Below are 21994 nucleotides of genomic sequence, written 5' to 3'. Positions count from 1 at the left end.
GATGATAGGTAGGTAGGTAGATAGAAGGAATGATACGGCAGGTGAGGCAGAAAGTTAAAATGGGTGGATCTTGTATCTGGGAGAGTAGGGGTGTGTTGAGGTTCTTTGTGTGGGGTTTGTACTGTTTTTGTAACTGTCCAGTGAGTAAAAAGTTAAAAAACAAACAAACAAAAAAAAAAGTCACAAGGGGAGAATCTGATTTCCAAAGTTAACTCATTAAATTAAATGTTTCAAATATTCAGTTTTCAACAAAAATTATGTAGCATGCAAAGAAACATGAAAGTATGGCCCATACACATCCTTCCTCAGCAATCGTTGAGGAAGCCCAGACTTACTACGAGGCAAAGACTTTAAATCAGCTATTTGAATATGTCCGAAGAACCAACAGAAACCATGTCTAAAGAATCGAGAGAAAGTATGAGAATGATGTCTCTTCAAGTATGTGCCAGTTTGAATGTATTGTGCCCCCCAAACACCATTATCTTTGATGTAGTCTTGTGGGGCAGATGTTTTGGTGCTGATTAGATTTGCTTGGAATGAGCCCCATCCAGCTGTGGGTGATGACTCTGATGAGATATTCCCATGGAGGCATGGCCCCACCCATTCAGGGTGGTACTTGATCGGTGGAGCCATGTAAGTGAGCCGACTCAAAGAGAAGGAACTCAGTGCAGCTGTGAGTGACATTTTGAAGAGGAGCAAGCTTGCTAGAGAGGAACGTCCTGGGAGAAAGCCATTTTGAAACCAGAACTTTGGAGCAGACACCAGCCACGTGCCTTCCCAGCCAACAGGTTTTCCAGATGCCATCGGCCATCCTCTAGTGAAGGTACTTGATTACTGATGTTTTACCTTGGACACTTTATGGCCTTAAGACTGTAACTGTGTAGCCAAATAAACCCTCTTTTTATAAAAGCCAATCCATCTCTGGTGTTTTGCATTCCGCAGCATTAGCAAACTAGAACAAAGTAGTAATGTCAAAAAGGGATAGACCTGGACTAGAGCTAATAATGGAGGAGAAAAGGCCCTGAAGGTCATTGAGATATATGAGAAATTGGAATTTTTTTAATAGATTGAAAGCTTTATATCAATGTTAAAGGTTTGGAACTTGATAATGGTACTTAAGGTGGTTACATCAGTGAATCTGGCCATCTATACTGTCAGGCCCCAGTACACTGCCCAGCTGTTAGTACAAATTCTTGTTCATGAACAATGACCATCCACACAGCTTTTAATGCAGCCCACTGGCTGCTCTGCATAGTTTAGTTTCCACCATATAGTGTCCATTCTAGGTTGCACAGCTACTGTCATCCAGGTGGTGGGCTGCCCGTGTGCTGATCCATCAGTGTACCAGGCAGACTCCAGTACACTGCCACATCTGTCAACAGTGGGCACAGAAAAGCCACCTCAGGAGGATCAGCAGGGAGGGGCAAATGTTCTTCTACATAAGAAACTGGTTCTGAGATGTGCATTTCTGCTGTAGAAGATAAGCTTTCCGTTTTGTTAATGTGCTCAATGGTGTACTGCCAGAGTGAGGCTTAATGGCATTGTCCGATATCCACCCCTGTATGGGGATGGCTGTTTTTAATTTCACAGGTCATTTTTGAGTTAGCCCTTTAATTTGCCGTAAAGTACTATAGGCAGCACCTAGTTGTTTTTCTAAGGGACTGTGCCATGGTTCAACTTTTTTCCATCTCTGAGACCAAAAGCCAATGGAAACTTGCGTTGCCTCTTGCCTTTGCCACAAGCCTCACTTAAAGCCAGTATCGGTACTGACCATGTCTAATTCACAAGGTACATCTGGGCCCACTCCCCACCCCACCCCCTCATACAGTCTGAGCCTGTGCAATAGCCCATTTGGCTTTTTAAAAAGCAGGCTGCTGTGGAGCATTCTATTTCTACGTTATTCTTTTTTTTCACCAGGACGTACAAAAATTTTAGAATCTGTGCTAAATGGGAGTATAAATGGTTTCCAATAACCTAACAAACCAACGAAAGCTGTCAGCTGTTTAGGAGTGTGTGGAATGGGGTAATTTTGCACTTGATCAACAACAGCAGAGGGAACAGTCTTAGTCTTACCCAAGAATTTGACAGAGCATTCAGGCCCTTGTAATTTGTTCCTGTTTACAGCCCATCTCGGCTTTCAAGGTGGGCCACTATGGTTTTAGCAGCGGTTTTAGCAGCAGTTTCCAATTTTGCAAGAGAGTTACTTGTTAACATCTTCAGTGAAAGAGACTGACCTCTGCTGGAGGTTTCTACATTTTTTAATTTTGAGCTACTAAACCATGGCAGATACGGAGAGATCCTTGTGGTAGCCCGGTAAATGTCTGCTGTTGTCCTTCCCACGTGAAGGCGAATGCGGGCTGGCTGGAGGGATCTACAAAAATGCTAAAAGATATTAGCAAGATTTAACACAAAAATGAAAATTGGCTATGTTTGGTACAGCTGCAAATAAAGGAGGAGTTACTTTGTTAAATTCTTTATAATCAACAGTTATCTGCCAGACATCGTAAGGCTTTTTCACTGTCCAGACTGAGCTATTCAGTGGGTTGTGAGTGGGGATTACAGTGCCCACTCTTTCCAATTCCTTAATGGTGGCAGTGATTTCTTGATGGCCCCTTGGTAACTTATATTGATGCACTGCCACCGTGCATCTAGGGGAGGGTACCTTTACCAGTGACCACTTAGCATGTCCTTTTTGGACAGTTTTGATCACCTGGCACCAGAGATGGAATTCACCTACAGTAGTTTGCAAAGTTATATTTTGCAAAATATCAATTCCTACCATATATTTTGCAAAATATCAATTCCTACCATATATTTTGCAATAGGAGATATGTACACTGTATACCTTTGAGGTGGTAACTGGCCAGTCTGCATTAGTATTTGTTGTGTTGCTTTAACGCTTTGGCCCCCATATCTGGCAGTGGTTAGTGTAGGTCCATTTCCCATGTATTGAGGTGCATTCTGCTCTGGTGTTTACTAAGGACAAAACCCTGCGTTCATTGGTGGGGGCCCAAAAGATAGTTCTATGTATCGCCTCCAGTCTTCAGTGTCTCCATGTATTCTTATTTGAATCTGTACTAGGAGGAAGGGGGCCTCCCAGACCTCAGCCAGGAAGAAGGGGAGGGTAGAGGGCTCTTTATGTGGTATCGGCCATGTCTTTTGGCCAGAATGTTCTCCTTTTGTGACTTGGTTTTAAGGTCAATAAACCTCTGCTCCTTGGGCAGCTTGCTTCACAGTTTAACTAATACTGCATTTGGCTGCCCATCAATATCTTTAATTTAGCTCTAGCAGTTATTAGATCTCTCCACATTTGTCTACATGACACCCGGTTCAGACCATCATGTCCCCTTGGGACATGATCCACAGCTCTGACTCTAGCTTCCATTTTCCTTAGGCAGTCTGTCTCTCCTAGGTGTGCAGTCATTTAGGCAGCCCATGAGATGGGCTGTCCCATAAGTAGGCTAAGAATGGGTACCAAAGTCCCAGACCACTGATCGGGAGCAGTATGTAGAATTATCTCATTAATTCCTGCAGTGTAAGTTACACTGTCCAGCCCAATGCCTCTTTAATACATCTTAGTTCATCAATTCTATTCCAATAGGGGGTTTGATGGGGCAAATCCCCTTCATGGGGCCACACCTTCTTACATGGGAATATAAGCCAATTAAGTAGCAAATTTGTTTCCATTTTAGGGGCCAACAAATACAGGCATTGACACAGAGAAGAATGGGTGGTGAGAGAGGACAATTTACTCATCTCACACCCTGAGAGCAGGACACTGTTTGCACTGGTATTCCATAATCACAGTAGCCAATTTGATAAAAGTTCTTTAGGTTTTGCTTATACTAAGTCCCAATTTCTTATAATTCAGAAGTGGTAAAATCTCACATTATAACATGTATTCTTTGCTCAACGGGTGCAGCTGGAGCTGTGGCCATATTAGTGGCATCATCCCCATCCACCTGGGGGCCCAGTTGGGCTGAGACAGGCTCTGACTTAATCTTACATTGGACCAGAGGGTCAACAGATTTACACCCTTCATCCTCCTTCTCATAGACTGGGAATCCTCATTACCTGAAGAAAAATCCACTGGGTCCCAAACTTTGGGATCCTAATCATGAGAAGTTAGAATACATCTTACTTGAACCTTAAGTAACTTCCTCCCCCTTATGCTAGTGTAACAACATGAAAATGTTTCCAGATTTTTATCTATCCCACATAGCTTCTCATTTAAAGCATCTTTCAACTCTGCTTGGGCTACCCACATATCCCTTTCTAACTTAAGTTCCTCTTCCAGGTGGCAAACTGCTGCTTTGGCTGGCAAGGCCTCTTCTGCAGCTAACTGCAGTGCCTCCAAAAGCAGCCAGGCTACAACTTCAGAGGCTCAGGGGCTTTCCTTTTTCTTATGAAATCCCAACTGTCCTGCGGCCTGTTGCAGGAGGGCTGTTAGTCCAGCCGGGGAGTTATAAGCATCTCCATACTCCCTTGGTGGTCCCCGTTCATCTAGGACGGTAGCCACCCCTCCTCTCATGGACGTTGAAGGTGATCCCAGGATTTCCCCCTGGAAGCCTCCTTTCCCAGTACTCATGCCTTCTTGGGCGGCAGCTCTTTGGTCTCCTGGCTGGCTCGCCAAATGCTCCAGTTCCAAGGCTAAAGAACATGCCAGGCAAAAAGTTATCCATGAGTTGTAATTAGAGATTTACTTACAGGAGGATTTTTCCCAATGGCAGCCAGTTAGGAAATGAAAGTCATTGATTCTTGGGGAAAAAAGTAAAGAAGTGCTTTATATGGTTCAGCAGAGCCTGGCGAGATTTGGTTACAAAGAAGCCTCAGCTGAGTTTCATAAAAGTTAATTACCAGCAGTGATTAGGCTCAGTGTTCTTCAGTGTCTGTGCTCTGATCATGGGGTGCTGCTTGCTCAAGTTTCCACCCTTTTCCTTGAGGAGGGTTCTGACCCCTCGGCTGCCACCCAGAAGATCTGAAAGCAGGGACTTGAGCAGACGTTTGCACACTTACGTTCATCACGGCATTATTCACAGTTGCCAAAAGATGGAAAAAAATCCAGGTGTCCATCAACAAGTGAGTAAATAAACAATATGTGGTATATACATACAATAGAATATTATGCAGCATTAAGAAGGAACGAGGTCCTGAAACCTGACAACATAGATGAACCTCAAGGACATATTGCTGAGTGAAATAAGTCAGACACAAAAGGACAAATAATTGTATGATTTCACTAATATGAACTAACTAGGATATGTAAACTTATAGTCATAAAATGTAGAAAATAGGTTACCTAGAGATTGACAGTAGCCAGAGAATGGGGAGCAGTTGCTTAATATGTACAGAATTTTTAACAAGGTTGAACTTTGTTTGGAAATGGATAGAGGTAAGGGTAGCATATTATTGGGATTATGAGAAATAGTACTGAATTGTAGGTTAATTTGGTTGAAAGGGATTATTTAGAGTCATGTATATCACTGACTACAAATATAAATAAGTTATTTCATGAACTAGTACAAATGTATGATACTTGTACAAAGCGTTAATAATAGAGTGATATATAGGGAAAACTACCTATTCCAAGCTACAGACTATAGTTAACAGTATTATCTTCATATTCTTTCATCAACAGTAACACATGTACCACACTGATTCTAGGGGTTAATAATAGAGGGGGATGAGGTTAAGTGGTATTTTGGGTTTTCTTTTTTAAGTCTATTTGTTATTTTTCTTTCTGGAGCAATGAAAATGGTCTAAAATTGAGTGTGATGATTGCACAACTAGTTGATGGTACTGTGAGATTGTGTGCTCTGGGTGGAAATACGGTATGTGATGATATTTCAATAAAATTTTCAGTTAAAAAATTAACTATATTACCATCAAACTCATATTCCTGTATAATAGTTGCTACTAGGGCAGTATTTACCAGCTTTTAATTCCAAACATTTGGGTTCTTTGCCTAGAATTGTTTCTACTTTTCCTCAAAGACAGTGAAACTGGTAAGAATACTTCCTAGAGTCAAAAATTCCAGTTCTTGTTCTGACACTGTTTTGACTCACAGTGGGAATTTTGGACAAGTGGTTTGGCTTCCCATTATTCCCATGCCTCCTTTTGTAAAATGGGATAATAATATAGAATTGCATAAGATAAACACAGATATTAATAGAGTTTAAAGAGCTTTTCAAATATGGATTGCGTAGGTTACTTCCCACTACCTTTTTACAAAAGACATTCCACTGCCATTTTTTTTTTTTTTTCTTAATTTAGCATGTTGCTGTTTTGCATCCCAGTTGAAACAATGAGAGAATTTAGATTAAGGCAAGGTGGTCTGTTTGTGAAATTAACTTAATAATGACTCAGAAAAGATTCACCCTAAGTGTTTGAACTGCTAAGTGACAATTGCTGAAATTGACTCATCCTCAGTGTTTTTTTGTTTTTCTTTTAGGAAAACCCAAAAGTGACTGAACATAAACATGTCACATTGTTTCCAGTTGCCCAGATACTGCCTGTTTCCTATGAAACATTATTGTAACATGTTTTACAATTCAATTTAAGCAGGAATTGTCACTTAAAAAAAAATTTTACTAAATATGGATTTTCTATGTAGCTGCACTACTGGACATAGTGAAAAGAGTGGGGCAGTTTTGTCAATAATGATAAAAATAGATTTTAAATTAGTCTTCTACAAATAGTTCGTGGGTTTTTTGTCTGTAACAGTATTCCGGCCTCACATCTTTGCCTGCTTCAATAGTTGCATGTAGTACTGAAATCCTGTCATCATTGTTTTTTTCCAGGGCCTGGGATGTTTAGATTGAGTCATATGCCTACCTAAAAACACAGGTTTAGCTCATCTTAAAATGGTCTTTTAGTTAATCCTCTCTGTTTGAAGTAGGACATTTATTGTATCTGATTGTTTTGTGCCTGAATGTTTGCATAGGAAGTAGCTTGGGTTTCTTTAGGAGTCATTATAAATGAATAACAGTATATCAAAATTTTAGATCCAAAGTAATATGGGTTAAGTATAATTCAGTAATACCAGAAGTCTATTTTTCCCCGCCTCTTTACTATTTTTCAATGAATTCACATAAAATGTATGAAGTTCTTGGTGATTTCTGCCTCTGAAATAATATAATGCTAAAGAGCCTCCTAATTCTAATTCTCTTTTTCCTACTTGTTAGTGATAAAGCACCACTGTTTGAATATGGAAACTGGCTGACAAAGATGACTGGAAAACGTAATGTTGATGCTTACAGGCTAATGTATAAGTAAGTTAAGTTTTGATTATCCTATCTAGTAACTAATTTATTTTTTCAAAGTTACACTTTTAACACTATCTAAAATAATCCCTTCACCCTCCCCACTCCTCACTCCTGAGCCAGTAATGAATTGCAAGCTGCTACCTCCCTGCAAATACAGAAACCTAGGCTCCTAAAGATTATGCAGATAATTTGTATTTAAGTTAGAAAATATGTGTAAAATAAAGGAAGAAAGAAAGTAGCACCCATCATCCTCTCTTTCTAAAGATAACTGTGAATAACATTAAATTCACACCTTTCTGCTATATGGTTTTGTTTGTTTTTTTTTTTCTTTTTTTTTTTTTTAAATTTCCCTTCTTTTTTAAATCAACTGTATGAAAAAAAAAGTTAAAAAGAAAACAAACATACAATAAAAGAACATTTCGAAGAGACCATAACAAGGGAGTAAGAAAAAGACAACTAACCTAAGATAACTGCTTAACTTCCAGCATGTTCCTACTTTACCCCAAGAAAGTTACATAATATAGCAACATTTCTGTGAACTTGTTCCTACTATATCCATCAGAATTTAACAGACCATAGTCATTTCTGGGCATCCCCAGAACGTTAAATAGCTTATCTGTTCTTGGATTATTGTTCCCCCTTCCTTAATTGCTCTCTACTGCTAATTCCCCTACATTCTACATTATAAACCATTTGTTTTACATTTTTCAAAGTTCACATTAGTGGTAGCATATAATATTTCTCTTTTTGTGCCTGGCTTATTTCGCTCAGCATTATGCCTTCAAGGTTCATCCATGTTGTTATATGTTTCACGAGATCGTTCCTTCTTACTGCCGCGTAGTATTCCATCGTGTGTATATACCACATTTTATTTATCCACTCATCTGTTGAAGGACATTTGGGTTGTTTCCATCTCTTGGCAATTGTGAATAATGCCGCTATGAACATTGGCGTGCAGATATCTGTTCGTGTCACTGCTTTCCGATCTTCCGGGTATATACCGAGAAGTGCAATCGCTGGATCGAATGGTAGCTCTATATCTAGTTTTCTAAGGAACTGCCAGACTGACTTCCAGAGTGGCTGAACCATTATACAGTCCCACCAACAATGAATAAGAGTTCCAATTTCTCCACATCCCCTCCAGCATTTGTAGTTTCCTGTTTGTTTAATGGCAGCCATTCTAACTGGTGTTAGATGGTATCTCATTGTGGTCTTAATTTGCATCTCTCTAATAGCTAGTGAAGCTGAACATTTTTTCATGTGTTTCTTGGCCATTTGTATTTCCTCTTCAGAGAACTGTCTTTTCATATCTTTTGCCCATTTTATAATTGGGCTGTCTGTACTATTGTCATTGAGTTGTAGGATTTCTTTGTATATGCAAGATATCAGTCTTTTGTCAGATACATGGTTTCCAAAAATTTTTTCCCATTGAGTTGGCTGCCTCTTTACCTTTTTGAGAAATTCCTTTGAGGTGCAGAAACTTCTAAGCTTGAGGAGTTCCCATTTATCTGTTTTCTCTTTTGTTGCTTGTGCTTTGGGTGTAAAGTCTAGGAAGTGTCCGCCTAATACAAGGTCTTGAAGATGTTTTCCTACATTATCTTCTAGGAGTTTTATGGTACTTTCTTTTATATTGAGATCTTTGGTCCATTTTGAGTTAATTTTTGTGTAGGGGGTGAGGTAGGGGTCTCTGCTATATGGTTTTTAATTAGGCCATAAGGGTATCAGATGTTGCAACTAGCTTCGTCTTTTTTTTTTTTTTTTAATTGCAGCAGTTGTAGATTCACCGAGTTTCCATATACCCTCTCCTTGTTAGTAACTTTTTGCATTAGTGTGGTACTTCTGTTAGAATCAATGAAACAATGTTACTATAATTATGTATTAGCATTAGCCTACATTCATGTTCACTTTTTGCATTGCACATTTCAATGGGTTTTGAGTGTGTGTATGGTAACTTGTATACAACCTAAAATTTCCATTTTTATCCTTTTCAAATATGTAATTAAATGGTGTTAATTACATTCACAAATTTGTGCCTCCATCACCATCATCAAAAGCCATTGCTTGACAGTTGAGCTTCAATATAAACAAAGAATTTTAAAATTTAAATTTCAAGTCTCATGAGAAGTTTGTTCTAATAAGATGTTTCCTCCTGAACCACAGGGGAGCTAGTCGTACTGAAACAGTCACCTCTTTCAGAAAGAGAGAGAGTCAAGTGCCGGCCGGCCTCCTAAAGTAAGTATCCTTCCGAAGTTACAAACAAGCGATATGCAAACGGGCGGAGGCCACAGAGTCCGTGTCTCATTCCAGGAGGGCTTTTGTGAAGATGAGCGTGGGCCCCGAGGCATTCCTGGCGCTGCGCTCCCACTTCACCAGCTCTCACGCTCTCCTGTGTGTCAGCCACTGGATCCTGGGGATAGGGGACAGACACCTGAACAATTTCCTGGTGAACATGGAGACGGGCAGCTTGGCTGGGATCGACTTTGGACATGCATTTGGATCTGCAACTCAGGCAAGCCCACCACACTCGCGTTCTAGTCACTTTTAGAGCACTCAAGTGCCTTTGTGACGCCCTTCCCAGGTGCAAGGTTTTTAAAGAGAAATGACACATTAGATGGGTCTTGTGATGACCCTGAAACCCGGCATTCTTGCAGAAAGGGTTCATTCCGACTTTGCCTTGCTCAGACAGGTTGTGAAAGGTGGGGTAAATTACATAATCAGAGACGAGTCAAATGTGTCACTACATAAAAACCCTTGCTACCATAAGGTTTTATGAAGCCCCATGATCAAAATGTCTTGCACAAAGTGTGATATGATGAAGGCTGCTGAATGCACTGAACCCCTAGAATGTGATTTTTGTAACTTTTGATTTCTGTGTTGGCTTTTTTGTTTTGGTAGACCTTCAATTCGGATGAACAGCATTGTTTTGTTCCTGAGGAAAGTTCTTGATAGTGTTTCTTGACAAAAAATTGACTTAGATAATAAAATTTGGTGCTTATAAGAGAATTTAAACAATGAAATAGCATTGCTTCCATTAAAATCACAAAAGAGAAAAAAAAATGTGATATGAATCTTTTGTCCAAGCTTAAACTCTGCTTTAAATTGACTTTAAATCATGGGTTCGGCACTGAGAAGTAGTGAACTCACATCTGTGTTGATGTGTCACTGACAAGCAGAGTTCGTTTTTCACTCAATGTAAATAATAACTATGAGAAGGTGTTTTGTTTGCTCCTGTTATTTTGAGATTTCTGGTTCATACATTCTCCTTCTTCCATGTATTTTTTTCTTTAGTTTCTGCCAGTCCCCGAGTTGATGCCTTTTCGTCTAACGCGCCAATTTATCAATCTGATGTTACCAATGAAAGAAACGGGTCTTATGTACAGTGTGATGGTACACGCACTGAGAGCCTTTCGCTCAGACCCAGACCTGCTCATTAACACCATGGACGTGTTTGTAAAGGAGCCTTCCTTTGATTGGAAAGTAGGTTTGGTGTCATATACAATTTTCACTTTTATTACAATGTTTCAGTGACAGATCTGCCTTCTATTATATGATTTAGAAATGCACCAAGTTGTATTTAGTAAACTACATTGTGTACAGCATTTCACAAAATTAGCATTTTGGGATTATTTGGCCTGAAAACCAAGTAAGAAATAAAACCTTTAGTTGGAGAAAACAGTTGTTTCAATTGAGTTTCTTTTTAACTGGCAGAGGAAATAGGGACTGATCTGTCTCTGAAAAAACATATAATTTACAAACAGTTCCACATGAGGTCTTCCTTGATCATAAAAACAGATACCACTTTCTTAAATCTCAAAGGTTCTTCATAACATAGCTCTGAAAGAATTAAGCCTAGTGATATTCATCCTTCATAGGGAGTGATACATTGAGCCTTAGTGCAATCACGGAAGCTCATTGTCACTCTTAAATCTGTATACTCATTACTCATTAGAATTTGTAGAAAAGGCTGTAGAACTGTAGCCAGTTATAGATATGTTATTGTAAGATCATTACTTAAGGATTTACCCTGATGAAATGTGATCATATGTAGTTTTATAATAACAGAGAAAACTGTGTTCTTTTCCTTTAGAACTTTGAACAGAGAATGCTGAAAACAGGAGGATCATGGATTCAAGAAATAAATGTAACTGAAAAAAATTGGTATCCCCGGCAGAAAATAAATTACGCTAACAGAAAGTTAGCAGGAGCCAATCCAGCAGTTATTACTTGGTAAGATAGTTATTTGTAGAAAAAAACAAAACACCAATATACTACTACCATTTATTGAATAATTACTATATGCCATGTAAAGTACTGAGTCCTTTATATTTATCCTATGATGCTGACATTGCTCTCATTTTATAAATGAGAGAAGCACGGCTTTGAGAGTTTGCCTTCTCCATGGCTACTGAGGAGACCTAAACAATGAAGTGTGTATCCTCCTTGCTGTCTGCACAGGTTCTTCACGCTTCAAGTTAGTGATGAGGACAATGACTATTCTTAGACTATTACAAAGATAATTTTACATGCTATGAGGTTATTTAGGTTTTAAATTTGCTTTTGTTCTCTTTAGGGAATCCCAATGAGCACAGCACCTAGATGTAGAGAATACAGGATAGGCTTATTAGGTGAAAAGCCAAGTTGTGTTGGCCTTTGGGTTAGCTCTTAAAAAATATATTGTTGAGTCTAAGGTAAATAAAACTTACAGATGTGATTCATAGGAAGGAGAAAAAAATAGACTTTAGAATGAAAATAATAGTGAGCAGTAACCTATGATCAATTGATTTTTAAAAATTTTTATTGTAACATTTGCAACACAAAATTTCCCATTTTAACCAGTTTCATATGTACAATTCATTGATCTTAGTTATATCCACAATAATGTGCTACACTACCATCACCACCCATTACCAAAACTTTTTCATCACCCCATACAGAAACTCTGTAGCCATTAAGCACTACTCCCCATTCCTCCCTGCCCCAGGCCCCTGGTAACCTCTAATCCACTTTCTTTTTCTAAGAATTTGCATATTCTAGATATTCCATGTAAGTGGAATCATACAATATTTGTCCTTTGCATCTGGCTGATTTTACAAAAATGCTGCCTTCAAAGTTCATCCTTTTTGTGGCTGAATAGTTAGTATTCCACTGTGTGTGTGGACCACAGTTTGTACCCATTCCTCTGTTGATGGACATCTGGGTTGTTTCCGCCTTTTGGCTGCTGGGAACGTTTTGCACAAATGCCTGTTCAGGTCTCTGTTCTCGTTTCTTTTGGGTTTATACCTAGAAGTGGAAATGCTGGGTCATATGGTAATTCTGTGTCTGACTGTCTGAAGAAATGCCAAACTGCTTCCAGAGTGGCTGTTACCATTTTACATTCCCAGCAAAAATGAACGAGGCTCCCCGTTATTGCACATCCTTGCCAGTACTTGTTGCTTTCTGCTTTTTAAATAACAGCCATCCTAGTGGGTATGAAGTGGTGTCTCACTGTGTGATCAACTGATTTTTGACAAGGGTGCTGACACCATTCAATGGTAAACAGTAGTCTTTTCAATAAATGGTGCTGGGAAAACTGAACATCCACAAAGGAAAGAGTGAAGTTGTATCCTTACCTCACACCAAAAAAAAAAAAAATTAACTCCAATTGGATCAAAGATCTCAAGTAAGAGCTAAAACTATAAAACTGTTCCAGAAAAACATAAAGGTAAATCTTTGTGACCTTAGATGTGGCAATGGATTCTTAGATATGACACCAAAAGCATAAGCAGCAAAAGAGAAAATAGATAAATCAGATTTCATCAGAAGAGAAATTTTGTACATCAAAGGACACTATCAGGAAAGCGAACACAATTCAAAGAATAGGAGAAAATATTTGAAAATCATTTGTGTTGATAAGGGACTTGTATCTAGAATATATAAAGAATCCTTTCAATCAATAAAAAAGATAACCCAATTAAAAATGGTCAAATAATCTGAAGAGACATTTCTCCAAAGGTGGGTGACCAATAAGCACTTGAAAAGATGCTCAACAACATTCCTCAAGGAAATGCAAATCAAAACCACAGTGAGATACAACTGCACTCAAAAGGACAGACAATAACAAACGTTGCCAAGGATGTAGAGAAATTGGAGCCCGTATACGGTACTGGTGGAAATGTAAATTGGTGCAGCTGCTGTGGAAAAGTCTGGCAGTTCCTCAAACAGTTACCATTTGACCCAGCAGTTCCATTCCCGAGGGGAGGAAAAAAAATTCCACTCACAAGAGAAATGAAATATGTCCACAGAGAAACTTGTCCATAGTACTGATGGTGGCATTATTTGTGCTCAGTTTTGCTACAAAATACTCTCTTGACTTCCAGGTTATGAGTAACAGAAAATAAAAGTAATGGAGGGAAAGTTTGAATAGTACAGTGAAAAATGCAGGCAGCAAAGGAAAAGGAACGGATAGTTAGTGTTTTCATCCTCGCTCCATCTTTTTTTCCAGTGATGAATTACGTCTGGGCCATGGGGAGGAGCCTGCCTTTGGGGATTATGTGGCCGTGGCACGAGGAAGCAAAGATCACAACGTTCGTGCTCAGGAACCAGAGAGTGGCCTTTCAGAGGAGATTCAAGTAAAGTGTCTGATTGACCAGGCCACAGACCCCAACATCCTCGGCAGGACATGGGTGGGGTGGGAGCCCTGGATGTGAGTTCCACGTAGGGCAACCAGTGCGCTGATTTTCCTGAAGCACAAAGAGAACTCTATTTAGTGATACAGTTTTGTAGTACAAGTGTTAAATCAAGGTCGTGATGAGTAAGTGGATATTAGTGTAAGTCAAAGACTGTTGGTTAGGGTTATAATGGGCTTGTAATAGAAAAAAATATGTCCAGGTTTGTGCAAGTATTAAATAAGAATGTAGCATCTGGTCAGCTTTGAAAGCATTTTATAAGTGCTCTGAGTTAGGTAACCTGCTGTCTCAATAAATGGCATAAGCATGACATTCCAGTCAGTGTTCTCATTGGTTATGGCACACTGGAAGTAACACCCAGAGGACTTTACCACTAAGTCTGTGTGAGAATAAAGCCAGAGGCATAACTGGTACAATTTTACATTATATGAACAGTACAGAAATAATAACAATTATAATTATAGCTTATTATACTTAAAAATGCTGGTTTTTTACATTTTAGGGTAGTTTTGTAGGTTTTTCCCTTTCATTTTTTTCTCCTCTAGTTTTGACATTTTGTCATAGATTTGCCCTCTGAAAGAAAGCCTTTTTTTAGGAGGGATATAACCTGGGTGTATGCATTCACTTTTGCATCTCTGATCCACAACAGAAGGATAGAAAAAAGAGCGCTGCATCCCAAACTTGGGATAACTTCAGAAATCCCAAGTATGATGACAGGTAGAGCACTAAACATTTCAATTCTAGAAAAAGAAAGGAAATCCCCATTTCACATGAATTCCTCCTTTGGAGAAAAAAGCATGCATTTTGAAACAGCAGGATCCAAATACAAAATACAAAAGTGGTTTCCTTCCCATCCACAGAATCTGAGCACCTCCTCCAGCACTCTGCACACTGGGCACTGTGTTCAGATTGGTTTTTAACTCTTTATTGTTTTTTCTTCAAACACTTGGAATCTGTTTTGTGATTTTAGGTAACAGTGATCTTGAGAATTTGGAATACTAAAATTTTGTTCCAAAGTTTTGTCCACTAAAGGTCAACTTTAAAAGTAAAGCAATGTATAACATTTTTATACAATTTCAAGAGCAAAATGTTCACTATTTTATTTGCAAAATTTATTCTGATAAATATAGGTTGAATGTAGTATGGTATTGAAAATAAACATTTGTTTTCTCAACAAATGGAGCTAAAAGGAAACTTCATCTTTAAAGAAAAATATAAAAACTCAGTAGTAATCGTGAAGTTCATGTGTCAATCTGGCCAGGTTAGGGTGGCCAGTTGTTTCATCAAGCAAGCACTGGCCTGATTGTTACTGTGAGGATAGTTCATGAATTTAAATCATCAGTAAGTTGGTTACATCTGTGGCTGATTACATCTACAAATGATAGAAGTGTTGGCAAATCAGTTGAAGGCCTTAAAAGGATGATTTCAGGAGTCAGAAGAGAAAATTTCCATCTCTACTTCAGCCAGCCGCTTCTCCTGGGGAATTCATCAAAAACTTTTGTTGGATTTCCCAGCTTGTGGCCTGCACTATGCAAGAAATTTGGACTTGCCCATCTCCACAGTCATGTAAAACAATTCTTATTAAAATCTCATAATGCTTTTTCCTTTGAGAACCCTGGCTAATACAGCCATGGTACCAGGAGTGATTCTTGAGAAATGTAATCTTAAGGAAGATATTTCTGAATTAGTTCTGGAGTTTTGGGAATTGGGTCTCTAATCTGATTAGATTCAGAGGCGCCAATGACTCTATTTCCAACCATCTAGATGGCACTTATAGTCCACTGCAGAGCTGACAATAGAGATACACAAAATATCACCGCTGAATATGGCTACTCAAATGCATGTAAGAGGCAAGGCTCTGAGTGAGAGTGGTTTTTTGTTGTTGTTTTTATTTTTTAGTTTAATTTCCATTTATTTCATTTCCAGAGACTAGCTTGTCTTCAGTCTCTATGGACTGAGCTCCATACATGGGCTTTGGCAGAAGTCATGGGGCAGCACCAGCAGGTCTAAATCAGGTTGGGGGTGTCCTGTCCTTCCAGGCTTCACAAGATCAGTTTCTGACTACCTTGCTGTGAATGGCCCAACTCATGCAGTGATGTAGTTTCACATACAACTTAGGAAGCCCATAGACATCAGAGACACTTGCTTCAGAAATGTCCCTGGCAGCTGTGGCCTCTACTATGTTTTGAGTGATGAACTTCTTAATGGCCTTATCCTTGGGCATGCTGCAGATGCAGTTCACGCAGCAAATAGGCTGCAAGTGGCTGTGGCCCTTTGGGGCATGATCATTGTTCTTTTCTTTGTCATCTTGGAAGCAAACACCCAAGGGAGCATGAGAGTTTTTGACAACAGAGTTTTATGGAGTTAAAAGTTATAATGATGCTGGCTGGTTGTTCCTAAATAAACTGGATACAGTAAAAGAGGGATAAGTTCAAGGCTTCAGATTCCCAACTTAAATGCCACATGAAGTACATGAAACTTTGCGTGTGCCCTGAAAGAAAATCTTATTTCATGTAGCCACAGACTTGAGATTTCTGAAAACAAGACCCAGAGTCTCATTGTGCAAGTGACTGAATTACAATGTAAATTAAATTTCCAACCTTGCAGGGTATTTGCTGTTAAAGTGAGGGGATTGGTTGGAAAGAAATTGGATCCTGAAAATTGGAATGGGGACATATAGGTTTATAATGATGGTGGTGAGGATGTTGGAACCCTAGATTCTGCTGATTCTTTGTCAGATAAACCCATAATGTTGTGCCCTGATGAAACAGCCAGCCCACTCTCAACATGCCCTGAGGAATCTGCCATCCAACCTCCACTTGAAGAGATTAATCCTGTTTCACCAGATGAAACTGCAATGGAATGCCCTGAAGTAGATGGCTAGCAAGACACTGCTAATTGTTCTCATGACCCTGCCCTACCATCTACCACCCCTCTTTTCTTCCAGACCTGTAACTGGATTAAAGTCCCAACAGGCTACAAAGGGTGAGGTACGAAGTGCAATCCGTGAGGAAGTACACTATACTCCAAAAGAACTGCATGACTTTTCCAATTTAAATAGAAATCAGAGGAATATGCATGGGAATGGATATTGAGGGTGTGGGATAATGGTGGAAAGAATATGAAGTTGGATCAAGCTGAATTTATTGGTATGGGCCCACCAAGCAGAGATTCTGGATGCCATGTTGTAGCTTGAGGGGTTAGAAAAAGCTCTAACAGTTTGTTCAAGTGGTTGGCTGACATATGAACAAAAAGTGGCCTATGTTGCCTGAAGTCAAAATTCCAGAGCTGCCCTTGTATAGCGTTGACAAGGGGGTCCAAAGGCTTGGAGAGATCGGTATGTTAGAGTGGATTTATCATGGAAGACCTGCTCACGCACCCCAGGAATGTCCAGAGAACACCCCTTTCAGGATTGTGAGAAATACGTTTGTGAGACAAACTCCATTTTCTCTGAAGAGCTCTGTATAGGTTAGATACTACTGTGAGAACCACTGTCACTAAACTTGGATCCTTAAACGTAATGGGGATGATTGGATCCAGGATTGGCAGAAGCCAAGTGGCAGCACTTAATCACCAAAGACAAAGTGGACATGGACAAGACTCAAAGCAGCAGTCACAATAATCTGACTCACAGAGACCTATGGTGTTGGCCAATAGAACATGGGGTACCTAGAAGTAAAACAGATAAGCAATCACTAAGTCCTTACATGATCTGTGTAAGCAGAAGAGTTCTAGCTCAAGTGAACAAAAATAATGTATTGCAAAAACAGAATCATGGCCCTTTAATAAATTCCTAGACTTGAGACAGTTTACAGATCCAGAGCCCCTTGAAAGACAGGAAGATAAGGCCCCAATGGGGAAGGACCCTCCTACACTGCCAAAAATTTTACTGTTACTTTTCTTCCCCACCTTCCCCAAAGAGACTTACAGCCTTTTACAAGGGAAACTGTGGTGGGGAAAAGGAAGTGATCAAACATTTGGGGGATAATTAGACACCAGCTCAGAAGTGACATTAATTCCAGGAGATCCTAAATGTCACTGTAGTTCATTCAGAGTAGAGGCTTATGGAGTTCGGGTGATCAATGAAGTTTTAGATAAGGCCCATCTCATAGTGGGTCCAGTGGGTACCTGGACCCATTCTATGACTATTTCCCCAGTCCAGAATGCATAATTGGAATAGACATACTCAGCAACTGGCAAAATCCCTACATTGATTCCCAGATTCGTGGAGTGAGGGCTATTATGATAGGAAAGGCCAAGTGGAAGCCACTAGACCTGCCCTTACCTGGAACAATAGTAAATCAAAAGAAATACTGGATTCCCGGAGGGATTGCAGAGATCAGTGCCACTATCAAGGAGCTGAAGGCTACAGGGGTGTTGATTCCCACCTCATCCCCAGTCAACTCTCCTATTTGGCCTGTGCAGAAAACAGATGGGTCTTGGAGGATGACAATGTATTACTATAAACTTACGGTGGTGACTCCATTTGCAGCTGCTGTTCCAGATAGGGTATCATTTCTTGCACAGATCAACACATCTGGTACCTGGTTTACAGCTGTTGATCTGGCAAATGCTTTTTTCTCAATTGCCATTTGAAAAGACCACCAGAAACTGCTTTCAGCTGGCAAGGCCAGCAGAACACCCTCACCCTCCTACCTCAGGGGTATATCAACTCTCCAGCCTTATGTCATTAATCTAGCCTACAGGGAACTTGGTCATCTCTCTCTGCTACAAGACATCACACTGGTCCATTATATTGATGACATATTGACTGAATCTTGTGAGCAAGTAGTAGAAACTATCATAGACTTGTTGGTAAGGCATTTGCATTTCAGAGCATGAGAGAAAAATCCAACAAAAATTCAAGATCCTTCTACCTCAGTGAAATTTCTAGGTGTCCAGTGGCATGGGGCATGTCAAAATATCCCTTCTAAGGTGAAAGATAAGCTGTTGTGTCTTGCCCCTCCTACAACTGAAAGAGAGGCACAAAGCCTAGTTGGCCTGTTTGGATTTTGGAAGCAACATATTCCTCATTTGGGTGTGCTACTCCAGCCCATTTACTGAGTGACCCAAAAAGTTGCTAGTTTTGAATGGCGATCAAAACAAGGAGGCTCTGCAACAAGTCCAGACTTCTGTGCAAGCTGCTCTGCCACTTGGTCCACATGATCCAGCAGATCCAGTGGGGCTGGAAGCATCAGTGGCAAATAGATATGCTGTCTGGAGCCTTTGGCAGGCTCTTATTAGGAGAATCACAACAGACACCCTTAGGATTTTGGAGCAAAGCCTTGCTGTCCTCTGTAGATAACTACTCTCCTTTTGAGAAACAGCTTTTGGCCTGCTAGTAGACCTTAGTAGAGACCAAATGCTTAACCAAGGTCCACCAAGTTACCATGAGACCTGAGTTGCCTATCATGAACTGGGTGTTCCCTGACCCATCAAGCCATAAAGTTGGGCATGCACAACAGCATGCCACCATAAAATGGAAGTGGTATATATGAGATAAAGCTCAAGCAGGTCCTGAAGGCACAAGTAAGTTACATGAGGAAGTGGCCAAATGCCCATGGCCCTCAGTCCTGCCACATTACCTTCTCTTTCCCAATCCACAGCTATGGCTTCTTGGGGAGTTCCTTATAATTGGTTAACTGGGAAAGAGAAAACTCAGGCCTGCTTTACAGATGGTTCTGTATCATGTACAGTACCACCCAAAAGTAGAAAGCTGAAGCACTACAGCTTCTTTCTGGGACTTCCATGAAGGACAATGGTGAAGATCCTTACAGTGGGTGGAACTTTGAGTAGTCCATCTGGTTTTTCATTTTTTGTGGAAGGAAAAATGGCCAGATGTGCAATTATATACTTATTCATGGGCTGTGGCCAAGGGTTTGCCTGATTGTCAGGGATTTGAAAGGAACGTGATTGGAAAATTACTGACAGGTCTGGGGAAGAAGTATGTGAACAGACTTTTCCAAATATGCAAAAAAAACGTGAAGATATTTGTGTCCTACATGAATGCTCACCAGAGAGTTACTTTAGCATAGGAGGATTTTAGTAATCAAGTGCATAAGATCTTTTCTTTGGATGCCATTTAGCCTCTTTCCCCAGCCACTCCTGTCGTTGACCAATGGGCTCATGAACAAAGTGGCCATGGTAGGGATGGAAGTTATGCATGGGCTCAGCGCTATGAACTTTCACTCACCAAGGCCAACCTGGCTACATCCACTGCTAAGTGCCCAATATGCCAGCAGCAGACACCAACAATCAGTCCCCAATATATGGCGCCATTCCCCAAGGTGATCAGCCTGCTACCTGGTGACAGGTTCATCACATTGGACCACTTCCATCATGAAAGGGGCAGTGTTTTGTTCTTACTTTCAACGGACATGTACTCTGGGTACAGATTTGCCTTCCCTGCATGCAATGCTTCTGCCAAAACTACCATCTGTGGACTTATGGAATGCCTTATCCACCATCATGGTATTCCACATAGCATTGTTTCTGATCAAGGAACCCACTTCACAGCAGATGAAGTGTAGGAATGGGCACATGCTCATGGAATTCTCTGGTCTTACCATGTTCCCTATCATCCTGAAGCAGCTTAATTGATAGAATAGTGGAATGGACCTTGTGAAGACTCAATTATGGCACCAACTAGACGTCAATACCTTGTAGTGCTGGGGCAGCGTTCTCCAGGAAGCTGAAATCAGTGTCCACCCTGTGGTGCTCTTTCTCCCATACCCAGAATTCAAAGTCCAGGATTCAAGAGGTGGTAATAGGGCAGTAGGTAGAAAGCCAGGAACTGCATGCTCCGAACACCGGAGAGCAATTTGACTTTGGGCACACTTCATGCAACACTCATGAACACGTGGAACAGCTGAGATCAGCAAAATCTGTAAGTTTTCATGGCCAGGGAACCTGCGCCCCTCCCTGCCAGGCTCAGTCCCGTGGGAGGAGGGTCCGTCAGCCCTGGGAACCAGGAGCGAGAACTGCAGTTGCGGCCCTTATCGGAAACTCATTCTACTGATCCAAACTCCAAGGATAGATAGACTGAGACCAGACACCAGAGAATCTGGGAGCAGCCAGCCCAGCAGAGAGGAGATAGGGATAGCAAAAACAGCAAAGAAAATCCAAAAATAAAAGTGGAGACTTTTTGAAGTTCTGGTGAACATAGAACAGGGAAGGACAGAGCTCAGGCAGAGTCAGGCTCATATGCAAATCCAGAAGGCAAGTTTCTTTGTCTGAAAAAATGGTTTCTCTGCTCCCTGGATCTTTCCTTAATGGCCCTAATCTCCTTGTCTCTTAGCATTTCAGTAGCCCATTAGATCTGCAAGGAGGGCCCTTCCTTTTTCTTTTCTTTTTTTTTTTTTTTTTTTTTTATCTTTTTCTAAAACAATTACTCTAAGAAGCCCATTACAGAAAGCCTCAAAGACTTGCAATTTGGGCAAGTCCAGACAAGAGCAGAACTAAGAGAGCTCTGACACACAAGGCAATAAGTCCAGTGGCTGAGAAAATTTGCTAAACACCACAACTTCCCGAGAAAAGGGGGGCATCCCGTCACAGCCATCTTCCTGGTGGGCAGGGAACAATCCTGCCAGGTGCTGGCTCCACAGCCCAGAGCTGCCCCAGACAACACAGTGTGATGGGAAGTGTTTCCAACAACACATGCACACATCACAAAAGAGGGCATGGACATTAACCTTTCCCACACCCTCAGCTGGTTGTCCCCGAGTTGGGAATGTGGAGCTGTGTGAATTAACATGCCCCATTCAGCCATCCTTTCAGCAGACTGGGAACATCCCTACATAGCCCTGCAGGCCAGAACTGCCCTGGGGGGATGGCATTTACCTGTGACATAGCACAGTCTTCCCTCAACAGAGGACTTGGAGATGCATGGCCTGGAAGAGGAACCACTTGCAAGTCCCAGGGGCCATAGCCAATACCAAGGACTAGTGGGTCAGTGGCAGAGACAAACTGTGGTGGGACTGAACTGAAGGATTAGACTATTGCAGCAGCTTTAAATCTCCAGGAACACCAAGAAGATTTGATTGTTAGAGCCCCAACTCCCTGACC

General features: G+C 40.7%; 1 protein-coding gene across 1 annotated transcript in view; it reads left to right on the top strand.

Moving 5' to 3' along the window:
* PRKDC (protein kinase, DNA-activated, catalytic subunit) overlaps positions 1–15237 on the top strand; it is a 228453-nt gene extending 213216 nt beyond the window's left edge. Inside the window, exons 81-86 of the mRNA XM_037802445.1 lie at positions 7185–7271; positions 9426–9497; positions 9573–9774; positions 10554–10742; positions 11353–11492; positions 13747–15237. Of these exons, the coding sequence (XP_037658373.1) occupies positions 7185–7271; positions 9426–9497; positions 9573–9774; positions 10554–10742; positions 11353–11492; positions 13747–13951 (895 nt within the window). The 3' untranslated portion in view covers positions 13952–15237. The remainder of the gene's footprint in view (positions 1–7184; positions 7272–9425; positions 9498–9572; positions 9775–10553; positions 10743–11352; positions 11493–13746) is intronic.
* The last annotated feature ends 6757 nt before the right edge of the window (positions 15238–21994 follow it).

This window comes from Choloepus didactylus, chromosome 14 (assembly GCF_015220235.1).
Source record: "Choloepus didactylus isolate mChoDid1 chromosome 14, mChoDid1.pri, whole genome shotgun sequence".
NCBI lineage: Eukaryota > Metazoa > Chordata > Mammalia > Pilosa > Megalonychidae > Choloepus > Choloepus didactylus.
Note: the sequence above shows the minus strand (reverse complement) of the source record. Positions and strands in the feature narration are given on the sequence as shown.